A 14,331-nucleotide genomic window follows, 5' to 3' on the forward strand; every position below is an offset into this window, starting at 1 on the left:
GGGTGGGGGGACGCAGCTCCTCTGACGTGTGGACCCGGACCCACGCGTCAGTGGCCCAACGTCAGGTGGCCGTACGTCAGGGGATCCGGCTCCGGGGTGGGGTGGGGGGTTTCTCGTGGAGTCAGACGACAGTGTGCAGCTGCGGTGATTTTTTACATGAAAATGATGCTATTTTACATTGGTGACAGCGTCTAAACATGGGAGTTTTCGATGGTCCGGAAGAACATGGGAGTCCAATGACATCAGGTGGAGAGAACTAGATTGCGTTTGGAAATGAAGCAGCTTGGGACAAATTAGTAATCTGTCGTAGTTCACAAAGATTTCGTGAGGTGTGAATTGAATTGGCAAATTCGCATCTCGGTCGAAGAGTTTCGTATGGCTTTTCAGTTTGGCATACCGTTTAAAATTTCAAGTGACAGTGAATCTATGTTGCCAGACAGACCAGAGTACTTTCCAATGCGGAAAAGACCAATATGCTACCAAATTATTATGCTTCATCGCATAAGAAATTGAACAAGCTTCGGAGAAAAACATGTCATGCCTCCAAATGTTAATTGCGTTGGTCGCTAAATTTAGCTGCGTCAATAGAGTTCTCCAGCTGACTGCTGAGCAAGATACAATGATGCCCTGCACACGCAACAATATTTCCTCTTCCTCCATGTGTTCATACATCATATCTTCTAGAATGCACACTCCAAGTTGGTTCTAAAATACAGAATTGAACTTAGGTGTGGACAGGCGATGAAGGACAAAACCAGGGCCATTGGCAGCTATGCTCCCAGTAATCTATTGTATACAGCAGGTTAAGACAAGCGGTGAAAAATCAAATGCATCAGATGATCAGATTGCACTGTGGGCTGAAGCTACAACAATGAACACCAAAAATAATGTACAAAGGAGGTCAAAGGAAATACGGGACCGCACTTCTCGGCCCTCGCATTTGGTTGTTCTCGTCCGTCTCTGTGAAGATCTTGACATCTCGTTCCTGCCAACGGAGTTATAAGGGTCGATAAAATTATGAAAATACAAAAGGTGGCATAATCAGTCCCCACAAAAAATGACATAACAAATCTCCTTTTTTAAGATAATAACTGAAAAACATGGTATGCATAAAACGCGGGAGTATCAGGTACTGCAACATTAGGGAATTGAATGGAGATTGTTGTAATTATTATGCTGTCTACTTGTCTTTATCAAGGAAAGATAGAAGGCACCAGTTCATTTGTTACCAACCAAGCCACATTCGCCTGTTTATTGGTAAGTCTACAGCTTGGAAGCTGGGATGGTATGTTCCTTCTCAGAATCTCAGGTCATATTAACTTGCTTACTCTGGGCTAACTTCTTTTCAAGACTCTTATTACTGTTAGTTTGTTAATATCAAGAGTGCACAGAAATACAGGAGCGACTTCATCAATCATAACAGGAACTGTTGCAACTTGCGCCGCAATGCTACTATGTAACAAGGATCAAAACAGCCTGAAAATCAAATCGCAGCTTCTGTTCTCTATCTGGATATGCCATCAGGAGCTCCGGAGTTCATACACAAAACAGTGAAATTATCACTATATACCTCACCGATAGACTCAAGAAGGTTTCCAATGGAACCTATCAAAGCCTGAGTAGGAACGACTTCTTGAAAGTTTTGAAGCCAATAAAGCATGTCTAGCAAATTATCGCAGGCGAAGACAGCAGTAGGCATAACGTACATAAAACACAATTGAAGAACTAAGTCTGGTAGTGATGATGGTGTGACCTACCATAGTTTCGCTGAAGCTTAGTATAGAAGCAACATTCCCACATCTGTAACAATAATTAGGTGCAGACCACACCTGGAAAAAGTACACAAATAAACAGTGAGCATCTGGAACTACATGCAAGTTCTCGGACAATTCGACATGTGTAAATGGAGAGCTTACAGTTACAAGACCCTTGTCTGGGAACATGTACTTTAGGCCTTCCTGGACTAGTTGATGAGCCCGACAAACTAACTCAAGATTGTTAACATGGTTAAACTGCATCAGAGCAACAAGCATCAGTAAAAACCTTATATGGAGACAACCTGAAATGAAAAGAGCAATATGCCATACCTCGGTTGTCACCCGTGATCCAAAAAGCCAACCTGCTCCACGGGGACTAACACCCCATGTCTCTATCTCCTCTGGGTCACTCCACATCAGATCACAAAAAGGTCCTTCATGGGGAATTTCGCAGTTGCGATCAATTGTCCGCATCTGGACACAACAAATACATTTGAAATTACTCATGAGATTTCCAATTTTGGTTTGGTATTTCACTGGGCACTGTCTTAAACAATCCAGTCTACTCAAAGGGACATTGGATTGAGCTAATTGAATACATGAAGTTCACAAATTAATTTGACACATGAAATGTGGATAACTATATCTTAAATTATGATTTCACCACAGCAGAGTAAATGAAAGCATCATTTCAGGAATATGAGCCAAAAGTGAATAGAATGACTAACCTGATCAACTGTACGTATATCAGGTGAAAGGCCACCATGAACACAGAGGACCTAAATATTTCAGTATGTCACTAAGTATGACTTAGCATCATGTGAACCTAGGACTTAACATGTTTACTCAAAGTAACTTACTGTGCCATTAATGATCGCCGAAAGAGTAAGGTAGTCAAAAACATCAGTGCAATACCGCCATGCATTCGCATTCCCGTACTTCCTCTGACACTCGTCATAAAAACCATAAACCTAAAAAAAGATACAAACCTTAGGATACACACATGACAGATTGGTTTAGTTGCAGATAGTACTGGTTAACCAGCATAAAGCTTCAAAGCAAATAGAATAAGAGAGATTCTAGTTCCAGTTAGAAAGGAAGCATGTGACACAAACTAAAAATTGAGAAAAGAAATAGCATTTGAATATTACAAAAGGATTGTACCTGCGTCAACTGTCTGCTTTCATGGTTTCCACGCAGAAGGGTTATGTGGCCAGGATACCTAATGATAATCATGAAACTAAATAAATTGAAAAATAAATTTGTCGTGATACCAATCTATTTGAAAGCAAGTCCTCCTTTTGTTTTGGAATTGAAATAACTCTTCGAGTGCAAAGAAAATAAACTGGGTTCGAACAGAAATATTCAATGTTAACCATTGTCCAATATGGATTCAGCAAGTATGTTAATCCTGAGAAATTTTATTAAGCATAAAGCAATGGTTCCATTCTACAGCAAAGGAGTATCAAGTATAGCCCCCTGAACTTTCTAACTTCCCTTAGGTAGAAACAACCCTCCTAGCAACGTTACATATGAACTCCCATGTGCTGAATCAGTAACTACAGCATACTACTGAATTTGACAGCAAGCTAAAACACCACTAGAATTTTACAAAGGTGCTGTTTGGGAAAAGGAGCAAATTAAACAGCACATCATAAAGTATGTTAATGAGACTCAAGTAGCATACATGATATCCCTAAATGTGCAGAGCAAGTACAGTCATTCAATTGCTCAAGCAGACATTCAATGCCATACCTAGCTTTTAGAAGCAGAAGAATGGTGAAGACCTCAAGGCTGTTGAACCCGCGGTCCACAAAGTCGCCCTGCAAGTCAACATAAACTCAGTTCTTGAATCAGCGGGAGGGTCAATCCAGCCTAAGACACCAAACCGACAGCAGGGCCAGAGACCATGAATATGTAGTTGGTGTCCGGGACATGGCCCCCGGTGGCGAAGAGCTTCATGAGGTCGTGGAACTGGCCGTGGATGTCGCCGCACACCGTCACGGGGCTGTTGACCGGCTGCACGTTCGACTCCTCGATGAGGATCTCCTTCACCTGAAATGATTTCATCACACACACACAAGAGCATCAGCCACTCTGCTCAGCTCACTGAACAGCAGCGTAGAGCCGCACCACTGGCCAGGCGGCGGCGCCGGACAGTAGCGAAACGCCGGAGGGGAAGCCGGCGGGGTTGGGGCACCGGAAGGGGGGAGAGGGACTGTACGTATTCGCAGAGGGACTGGAGCTCGTGCTCGGCGAGGTGCTGCCCCTCCTTGACCTTGACGATCCACAGATCCAAATCCATCTCGCCCGAGCGCTGGAATCCCCCGGCTACGGCCTCCCGTTCCTCACCGCTAGGGTTTCGGCGGATTGGGGATTGGATTTTGGTGGGAGCGACGATTTTGTTTTCGATCCAATCAAAGGAGGCGGCGAGAGAGGGGAAGGGAATGGGCTCGAGGACGAGGAGCATGAATTTTCAATTCCCCTTTGATTTTGGAATTTTTTTAAGCCTTGTAATCTTGGATAGGGATTTTCCCGTTTGGCCCCACGTGTCAGGCCAGTCACTTCCTTCTTCATTTTTGCTTTTTCTTCAAATACCCATGTGATGTGATGAATTTCCTTTCGAAAAATATGTTTCAAACATGTGGTCCTGGTCCATAGTCTTGGGGATTGAACGCGAGGCAAATCATCAATGATGAGGATGAAGACGAAACATATGAGGAGGGAGGGTAGAGAATGAGGGCACGAAGAAGGGTTGGCCAACGATCTAGATGGTTGATGGTAACCGATGATGGCCAGACATAGAGGAGGTGATGTGTGTCAATGGATGAGCAAATCAAAGATGAAGGCCAGGTAGAATGAGTGGATGAGGCGGTAGTAGCAAAATGAAGGGTGTATAGCATACCGTTCTTCCTACGGCACGACAAATTGTTGTGTGATGGCATTATTTTTTTTCTTTCAGTGAAGTGATGTAATGTCATTTTTTTAGCAAATGTGCCGGTGACGGTCGATGAAGGTTTTTGGGGTGCCAATACAAGGTTTTCTTCTGCTTTAACATGGTTGGCTCCTCGTATGCCTCCGTCGCGTCCAGGAATTGCACACAAGATGCGCTCGGTCTAGCAGGTGGGCGGACTTCTCCACACCACACTCTACTTCACTGTAATAGAGATCAAACTAGTATTGCAACAACCCAAAGTCGAAGTTGGGGAGCTCATTGTCTTAAAAAACATATCTTCCCCATTCATTTATAGTCCACCATCAAACAAAATACCAAGATAGAGGAGGTGTGAATTTAGCACGAGCGAGGATTTCATGGAGTTACAGTACACCTCTGATGTGATTGTGTACCATGGCTTCTCCTTCTCAAGCTTTGTTTTGCCGGCCCATCTTAGCGGGGGTTTGAGAGTTGGGTGTCGCACACCACCTCGAGATTGCGTTTGTCTGTGCCACCCACCTCCGCAAACATTCTCCTCACTCATGAGGGTCATCGTCGTGGTCCAGTCGCCTGCCAGACATCCCACACTATCGCTGTCACCTGGCTAGCGCAATTTAAGTTTTTCTTTTTCTAAAAAATGCTCCAGTCCCTCCCGTCCGCTTCCAGAAGCCAGGACCCGACGTTACACTAGCACGCCATGCAAAGCGTCATAGGCGGAATTTGCACCGATAGACAAGTTTGAGCATAGAGTTGGTGTATTTTTCAACTTAATGTACCAAAGTGATAATCAAGTGCACCTTTTATTTTTGAAACTAATCATCGAGTGCAACTTAGAGCATCTTCGACAGGCGCGCGGTTGCACAAGCCCTAATCTTTTTTACAGCGTTAAAATAGCTTTTTAGCGTGTTGGGCTGGTGTTTTGCTTCACCAGAAGCGCAAAAAACACGACTCCCAATCCGATAGCCCCACCTGGAGCAGCCCAGATTTTACAGCGCCCGTGAGCGGGCACATCAAATATGCAACGCGTGATACAGTTTTCTCCAGCACGCCGAACCTTATTTACCACACGCGGGATTATAATGCGGTTACTGGAGCGCTACTTCCGATCACGCTGCTATATAGCCGTTTTTTCCAACGCGTTCCTTATCTAACGCATCTGTTGGAGATGCTCTTAACATACTTGGCCATTTCTTACTTTAGAGAACCGGTGCCGTCTATATGGAATCGACGGCTGGACTCGGCGAAGCTCGGGAAAATTCGAGCAGAGGCTAGCTGTGGCTCGGCTTGCGAAAAATAAATTCTAAAAATCGGAGTCGGCTAGGGACGGCTTGCGAGCCCAGCCATTACAGACATAAACGAGCCAGATAGCCAGCGCTGGCTTGGCTCGATCCCCTCTCCGGCACGATACACGCCGCCGCCTAGGCCGTCGCTCCTGCCGCCGCGAGACTCCTCCACCGCTAGGAGGCCGCCGCCACCCCCCAGTCGCAAGAGACCCTGCGCCGAGCCTCTCCCTCCTCCGATCACTGCCGCACCTCCACTGCTAGTCTGGCCGCCTGCCCTCCGCCGGGTATCCGAGGCGGCGGAGGCCTCCGGCAGGGACCTCTGCGCCGACCGCGTCCTGCACCCCGCCTGGAGGACGTCGCCCACATCCTTGGTGGCAAACTCTGTATGTACGTCCTCAGTTCTTCACAACGCTCTTGTTTAGTTGTTTTGTTTTGCTAGCCTAGCTGTGTCATCTTCTGGAGTGAATTGCTAGAAACCACCACATTTGGGGCTTATCTTGCAGAAAACAATGTGGCCGCTAATCATTTGCAAAACCCATCGCGGATTCGGTAACAGTTTTGCAGATTGCACTGAACATGTCATTTGGCTCGGTTGAGGGCGTTTCCGACAGGTGGGGCCCAAAATCGCTGACGTGTCCTAACGGACGCGCGGACGGCGCCGTTTGCTTAAGACAGACGCGGTCGGGTCGCTAGAGACAGACCGCCCGCGCCCGACCACATCTGGCTCGATTTCTCTGCTCTCACGCTCGCTCTCTCTGCTCCCACGCTCGCTCGCTCCCCTCCCATTTGCTCCTCTCCTCTTCGGTCGCCGCCGGCCGCCGGCCGCCATGGTGTCCTGGACTGACAGTGAGAGCACTGATGGCTCCGCCGCGCAGTACATCTCCTCCGACAACTCCCCTCTCAAGGTCAGAACATTGTATTCCTCATTTGTGTTCTAGGGTTTGTAGGGTTGAACATTTGCTCGATTTTAACAAGTTTTTGTTGGATTTCTCAGATCCCAGCTACAATTGATGAGCCGTCGTTCGAGGATCTTGCTGATGACTTGAATGTGATTTGTGAGCATGGGAATCCAGGGAGGAAGTATGTTGCATTTGAGGGGATAAGCACTGGTAGGAGGTTCATTGCTTGTGCCACTGAAGTAAGTTTTAAGTTGTGTTTGCAGCATTCCAATTCTTGTTCTAGGGTTTGTAGTAACAGTTCCTGTTCTAGGGTTCATAGTTACTGTTCATGCTCTAGGGTTCATAGTTACTGCTCATGTTCTGGGGTTTATAGTTACTGAATTTAGTTCTAGGGTTCATAGGTAGTGTTCTTAGCTGTAGTTTTCATAATTATTCATCATTAAATGAATGTGATTCTGGTACATTAACTGAATCAACTATTTAACTGAATCTGTAAGTAATGTCTGTAATTTTGAACTGATTTTTTCTATTGTAGGGTGTTGCAAATTGTGGATTAGTGCAGTGGGTAGATGAGCATTGGCCAGAGCATATGCATAATGCTATTCATAAGCTCTGGCTTATGTATGAGCATAGCCAGCATGAAAATAGGATGGCATGCCTGGAGCATTCAAGCACTATACACAATCTCACACAACAGAAAAAAGAGTTGCAGGAGACATATGAGAAGCTTGTTGAAGATGTGAACAACCTCTTGGATTATAAGGATAGCCAGCCTGAGGTAAACCAGAAGAATGATGCTGACAACATTTCAGTTAGTGTGGAAAGCAGCATGACAAAGGATGCTGAGATCAAAAAATTAAAGACTGTTGTTGACCAGTTAAAGCAAATTCATGTAGCTCAAGCCACTGTCATTAGGAATTTGAAGTTCAACCATCTTAAGGAGAAGGAAAAGTTGAGCTCTGATAAGAGGACTTTGGAGATTTGCTATGCTGACCTGAAGAAAGAGAAGGATGACCTGAAGAAAGAGAAGGATAAGCTGGATTGTTGCATTGCTGAGCTGATGAAAGTGAAGGAGAAGTTGACCATGGAGAAGAGTACTCTTGCTTCCTGCATTGTTGAGCTCAAGACAACAGGTGATAGCAACAAGAGGAAGCTTCACTAGATTAAGGCTATTTGTGATGAGGACTAATTTGTGTTGCTGTCTGACCATGCGTGTCAATGATGTCTTTTGTAGTAGCTATGAAGGAAAGTTGTAATGTGTTAAGCTTTATTGTGGTGAACTCTATTATTTCTGTAGCAATAAACCTTGGATTGTATGTTGTTTGTGAGAGTACTATGTTTGTGATGAATTATCAGCTTTATTAAGTTTAGTTTGTGATGAATTAACAGCTTGGATTATAGCAAGTAGATAGTGAACATAGATAGCAAGTTCATAGTGCATAGATAGTCTGACATAGATAGTGGCATACTAACATAGATAATAGCTGCATAGATAGTCTGATATAGATAGTGGCATACTAATATAGATAGTCTTACATAGATAGTGGCATACTAACATAGATAGTAGCTGCATAGATACAACTGACATAGATAGAACTGGCAAACTAACATACTGACGAAACTGAACTTTTACTTCTTCTGAAGAAACTGAACCTTTTCTTCTTCTGACGAAACTGAAGACAGCATGTCACTCCTCCTTCTTCAGCATTTTCAGGCATAGGGAGCGCCACACGTCATTGTTGTTCACCGCCGCTGAGGGAGTCCTGGATTAGGGGGCGTTCGGGTAGCCGGACTATACCTTCAGCCGGACTCCAGGACTATGAAGATACAAGATTGAAGACTTCGTCCCGTGTCCGGAGGGGACTTTCCTTGGCGTGGAAGGCAAGCTTGGTGATGCGGATATTCAAGATCTCCTACCATTGTAACCGACTCTATGTAACCCTAACCCTATCCGGTGTCTATATAAACCGGAGGGTTGTAGTCCGTAGGACAGAATCAACTCCATACACAACAATCATACCATAGGCTAGCTTCTAGGGTTTAGCCTCCTTGGTCTCGTGGTAGATCTACTCTTGTACTACCCATATCATCAATATTAATCTAGCAGGAGTAGGGTTTTACCTCCATCGAGAGGGCCCGAACCTGGGTAAAACAAGGTGTCCCCTGTCTCCTGTTACCATCCGGCCTAGACGAATAGTTCGGGACCCCCTACCCGAGATGTGCCGGTTTTGACACCGACATTGGTGCTTTCATTGAGAGTTCCTCTGTGCCGTCACAATCAGGAAGGATGCCTTCTCCCGTCTTCAAAGACGACGCCGTTGCTAAGGGAGCCTTGGCTGTTGGCCAAACCCTTCAGCTAGGTGGTTTCCTCATGACCGCCTGTTCGGTTGTTGCGCCGATGGTGACCTCTCGGGTCATCAAAAGCAACCTACACGTCAGCTCGGAGCTCGTCGAGCAGTTAGATCCAATGGAGCTCTCTTCCGTAAACGAGCTCTTGGATCGCATCGCCGCCCTGGGGGTCGCTACGGATTACGACCAGGTTGGGCTTAAACCCGATCTAAGAGAAATTAACTCTCCCCAAGTCACCCACCACGTTGCCGTGGTAGAGGAGCAGTACGACGACCCTTCATCTATTCTAAGGACTAGTTACGTCTGAATTCCCGATCCCTCCAAGCCGGATACCCGCGGAGGGGAGGATGTAACTCAAGACCTGAGCTTAGGATCAGGCAATGGGCCGGATTCGTTGGATAACGTCCAGGAATCCGAACTTCAGAGTTCGGAAACTCTTCGGCCTCTGAATCTTGGATTGGGTGAGGTTTCGGATTCAACGACACCCGCCCACCCGAACATAAGCGATCTCTCCCAAGTCAGGCAGAGGCCCGATGAAACAGTACATCATTACTGGGCCAGATTCCTCCTGGTTATGAACAGGATAAAGGATTATCGTGAGGGAGACGCAATATCACTCTTCTGCAGTAATTGCACGGGCGAGGGAATCCTTAATGCCATAAGTCGTCGTGATATTACACGCTTCGTTGACTTGGCGTCCATAGTACAAAAGTACTGTGCGATGGAAAGTGCCTGGAAAACTGAAACAAAATTTTGGGATAATCCGGCCTTGAATAATAATCCCGTCTGAACTAAGAGGGTGCATCATCATAAGACACCCGGAATAAATAGCAAAAAGCCAAAACCCTTTACAAGGCATGGAACCGTACTGGAAAGGCGGCTTGATGGACCCTGTAGAATTCACAATACAGAGGATGCCACACCAACTCACAGCCTTAGAGCATGTTGGATACTCCGACAGGTAGCCAAAATTGGCGAGGACCTCTTAAATCGGGAGGCCGCAGAAAGCTAGCCCGAGGACACCAGTACCGTTCTCACAGTTTTCGAGACTTTCGCATCAAACAATATGCGAAAAAAGAACACTCCGCAACCTCGCCGAAGTCTATCAAGTTGCAACAATAAATCCATGGAGCGACACTGCCATTACTTTCAACACAAGTGATGAACCTAGATTCCGAACAGCCCGAGCACCAGCCGCATTGGTCCTCAGTCCCATAGTGGACGGCTTTCGCCTTACCAAGGTGCTCATGGATGGAGGCAGCGGACTGAACCTCATTTATGAGGAGACCCTTCAAAAAATGGAAATAGACTGGAACCGCGTCGAGCGAAGCAGCACAACCTTTAGAGGAATAATCCCCAGTCAGGAAGCGCGCTGCACGGGAAAAATCACACTAGATGTGGTGTTCGGCACGCCAGATAATTACAGGTCCGAAGAAGTCACGTTTCAGGTGGCCCCATTTAAAAGCGGACATCACGCCTTACTAGGGCGGGAAGCATTCACAATCTTCCAGGCAATACCCCATTACGGGTACATGAAGCTCAAGATGCCCGGGCCGAATGGAATTATCACTCTAGCTAGTGATCCGGACGTAGCACTCCGCGCCGAAAACAAGACGGCCGCATTAGCCCTTGAGGCACTATCCGAAGCCTTAGCGGCCGAGGAACTGACGGCGCTGCGCTCCACGGTTAATAGGGATGATGTGATACTCGACAAAAGATCTAAATCCACATCCTTCAAGCCAGCCGATGAAATAATCAAATTCCAGGCCATCCAACGGACCCCAATAAAACAGCTTCCATCGGGGCACGACTGAACCCCGATGTAGACGCCGCACTGCGAGAATTCCTACGAGAAAATTGGGACATTTTCGCCTGGCACCCTTCAGACATGCCAGGGGTCCCACGTAGGCTGGCCGAACACAGCCTAAATATCCTAAAAGGATTCAAACCAGTCAAACAAGCCCTTCGGCGTTTTTCCGAACCCAAGAGACAGGCTATGGGAGAAGAGCTAGCCAAGCTATTGGAGGCCGGATTCATTAGAGACATAAAACATCCGGACTGGCTAGCAAACCTGGTGATGGTACCAAAGAAGGACAAATCCTGGCGCTTGTGTGTCGATTTTAAAGACCTTAATAAGGCTTGCCCGAAGGATCCCTTCCCCCTCCCCCGTATCGATCAAATTATCGATGCCACCGCAGGACACGACTCGTTGTGTTTCCTCGACGCATACTCCGGTTACCATCAAATCAAGATGGCAGAATCAGACCAAGCTGCAACAGCATTCATCACACCATACGGCCCATTCTGCTTCAACACAATTCCCTTCGGGCTAAAAAACGCCGGCGCAACATATCAGCGCATGATCCAGACATGTCTGGCAAATCAGATCGGCAAAACAGTGGAGGCATACGTGGATGATGTGGTCATCAAATTAAGACATGTCGAATCTCTAGTAGACGACTTGAGGCTCACATTCGATAACCTCCGAAAATACGACATCAAGCTCAACCTGGAAAAATGCGTCTTCGGCGTTCCAGCCGGAAAGCTCTTGGGCTTCATTGTATCCGGTAGAGGAATTGAAGCAAATCCAGCCAAGATCCAAGCTTTGTCACAATTGGATATCCCAAAGGACCTCAAACAAATACAAAAATTAACCGAATGCGTGGCGGCTCTAAGCCGCTTCATCTCCCGCTTGGGAGAAAAGGCACTGCCCCTTTATCGCCTACTCCGGCGCACCGAACACTTCGAGTGGACGGATGCCGCCACGGCCGGACTCGATGAAATAAAAGCCATATTGGCAACAAACCCAGTCCTGGCTGCGCCTAACACCGGTGAACCAATGCTATTGTACATTGCAGCAACACATCAAGTTGTCAGCGCAGTGCTCGTTGTCGAGCGAGAAACGGACGGACACAAATTCCCCCTTCAAAGGCCGGTCTACTACGTGTCCACTGTCCTCACGCCCCGTAAATCACGGTACCCGCATTATCAAAAAATTGCATACGCGGTATTCATGGCATCCCAAAAACTACGACACTACTTTCAAGAGTGTTCCATAACAGTAGCCTCGGAAGTACCACTTAACAATATTATCAACAACCGCGATGCAACGGGCCGGATCACAAAATGGGCCATCGAGCTCCTCCCGTTCGATATAACCTATAAGCCACGCCGAGCTATCAAATCGCAAGTTTTGGCCGACTTCGTCGCAGAATGGACGGAGGCCGAACTCCCTAAAGAGTATGACACATACTCAAACTGGATCATGCATTTCGATGGCTCCAAAATGTTGGCCGGACTGGGGGCTGGCATCGTTTTGACGTCCTCAATAGGAGACACAGTCCAGTATGTACTCCAAATTATGTACACGGACTCCAACAACGCAGCCGAATACGAGGCCCTTCTACATGGCCTCCGGATGGCAGTATCCATGGGCATTCAACGCCTAGAGGTACGCGGGGATTCGAACCTCGCGATATCCCAAATAAATGGCGACTTCGACGCCAAGGACCCTAAAATGGCAGCTTACCGCAACGCCATCCTAAAAATGTCAGCTCGGTTCGAAGGGCTGGAGTTTCACCATATAGCCCGAGAAAACAATCAAGCAGCGGACGTCCTAGCACGCATCGGAGCAAAACATGATGCAGTCCCCCCCAACATCTTTTTAGAAAGATTGTTCAAGCCATCCGTAGCATGGGAGGGGGAACCCACAAATAACAGCCCGGACCCAGCCGCACCACTTAACGCCGAACAATCTGACACAATTGGAGGCTCTGCCAATGAAATTACACCTTCAGCCCACGTAATAATGGCGATCATCGCCCTGTGGACAGAACCATTCCTAGCCTACCTTACTAGGCAGGAACTCCCGGAGGATCAAAACGAGGCCCGCTGCATCGTGCGGCGATCTAAAGCCTACAGAGTCCATGAGGGAGAGCTTTATAAGAAAAGCACTACCGGAGTCCTTCAAAGGTGCATCTCCGAAGAGGAAGGGCGGAACTTTCTGGCTGAAATTCACGCCAGACTCGATGGTCACCACGCCGCTGCTCGGTCCCTTGTTAGCAAGGCTTTCCGTACAGGCTTTTATTGGCCGACGGCCCGGGCAGACGCTCAGGACTTAGTCCAACGCTGCGCTGGTTGCCAACTTTTTGCCAACCAAAGCCATATGCCACCCACCGCACTCCAAACTATACCAATCACCTGGCCTTTTGCGGTCTGGGGGCTTGACATGGTCGGACCTCTTAAAGGCGGGACCGATATAAAGAAATACTTACTGGTCATGGTGGATAAATTCACCAAATGATAGAAGCCAAGCCTGTTAAAACATCCGAATCCGGACCTGTGATAGTCTTCATATCCGGGGTTGTACACTGTTATGGCGTCCCCCACAGCATCATAACTGATAACGGCACGAACTTTACCGCAGACGAGGTAAAACTCTGGTGCAAAAACATGGGCATCAAGCTCGATTATGTTTCCGTCTATCACCCACAAACCAACGGCCAGGTCGAACGTGCAAACGGTCTTATTGTGAGCGGCATCAAACCCAGATTAGTGCGGTCCCTTAAGGAATCTAATACGCACTGGGTAGAGGAGCTCGACTCCGTACTCTGGGGACTGCGGACCACGCCAAATCGCACCACCGGATACACACCATTTTTTATGGTGTACGGTGCAGAGGCAATAATGCCCTGCGATATAATTCATGACTCACCTAGAGTGCGCATGTACGAAGAAAGAGAAGCCGAGCTTGATCGGCAGGACAACTTGGACGCCTTGGAGGAGGAGCGTGACGTGGCAAAAGCCCGTTCCGCATTTTATCAATAGCAGGCCCGAAGATATCAAAGCAGAGAAGTACGGGCCAAAAACTACAATGTTGGCAAACTCGTTCTACGCCTGCCGGATAAGAAAAAGGACAAACTCAAGCCCAAGTGGGAAGCTACATTTATAATCAACCAAGTCCTGACTGGCGGGGCGTACCGCCTGCGAGATGCATCGGATAACCGACTCGAGCCGAACCCGTGGAACGCCACCCGTCTCCGAAGATTCTATGCCTAGCGCCGGACTCTGTGTTCGTCTCCTTCCTCTGTCCATTTTTGTATTTTTCT

At 47.3% G+C, this 14,331-nt stretch overlaps 1 protein-coding gene across 1 annotated transcript; it reads right to left on the minus strand.

Annotated features, from left to right (window-relative positions):
* Positions 1-623: 623 nt before the first annotated feature.
* LOC119290245 (phytochrome-associated serine/threonine-protein phosphatase-like) lies at positions 624-4,237 on the minus strand. The gene is made up of 10 exons (XM_037569206.1): positions 3,982-4,237; positions 3,666-3,812; positions 3,513-3,580; positions 2,922-2,979; positions 2,618-2,728; positions 2,486-2,536; positions 2,088-2,231; positions 1,917-2,012; positions 1,758-1,829; positions 624-985 (listed from the first exon to the last, which is right to left on the minus strand). The coding sequence occupies exons 1-10, from the start codon at positions 4,225-4,227 to the stop codon at positions 902-904; spliced, it is 1,077 nt and encodes a 358-aa protein (XP_037425103.1). The 5' UTR covers positions 4,228-4,237; the 3' UTR covers positions 624-901.
* Positions 4,238-14,331: the final 10,094 nt, after the last annotated feature.

The sequence above is a fragment of the Triticum dicoccoides genome, chromosome 1A, assembly GCF_002162155.2.
Source record: "Triticum dicoccoides isolate Atlit2015 ecotype Zavitan chromosome 1A, WEW_v2.0, whole genome shotgun sequence".
In the NCBI taxonomy this organism is placed as follows: domain Eukaryota; kingdom Viridiplantae; phylum Streptophyta; class Magnoliopsida; order Poales; family Poaceae; genus Triticum; species Triticum dicoccoides.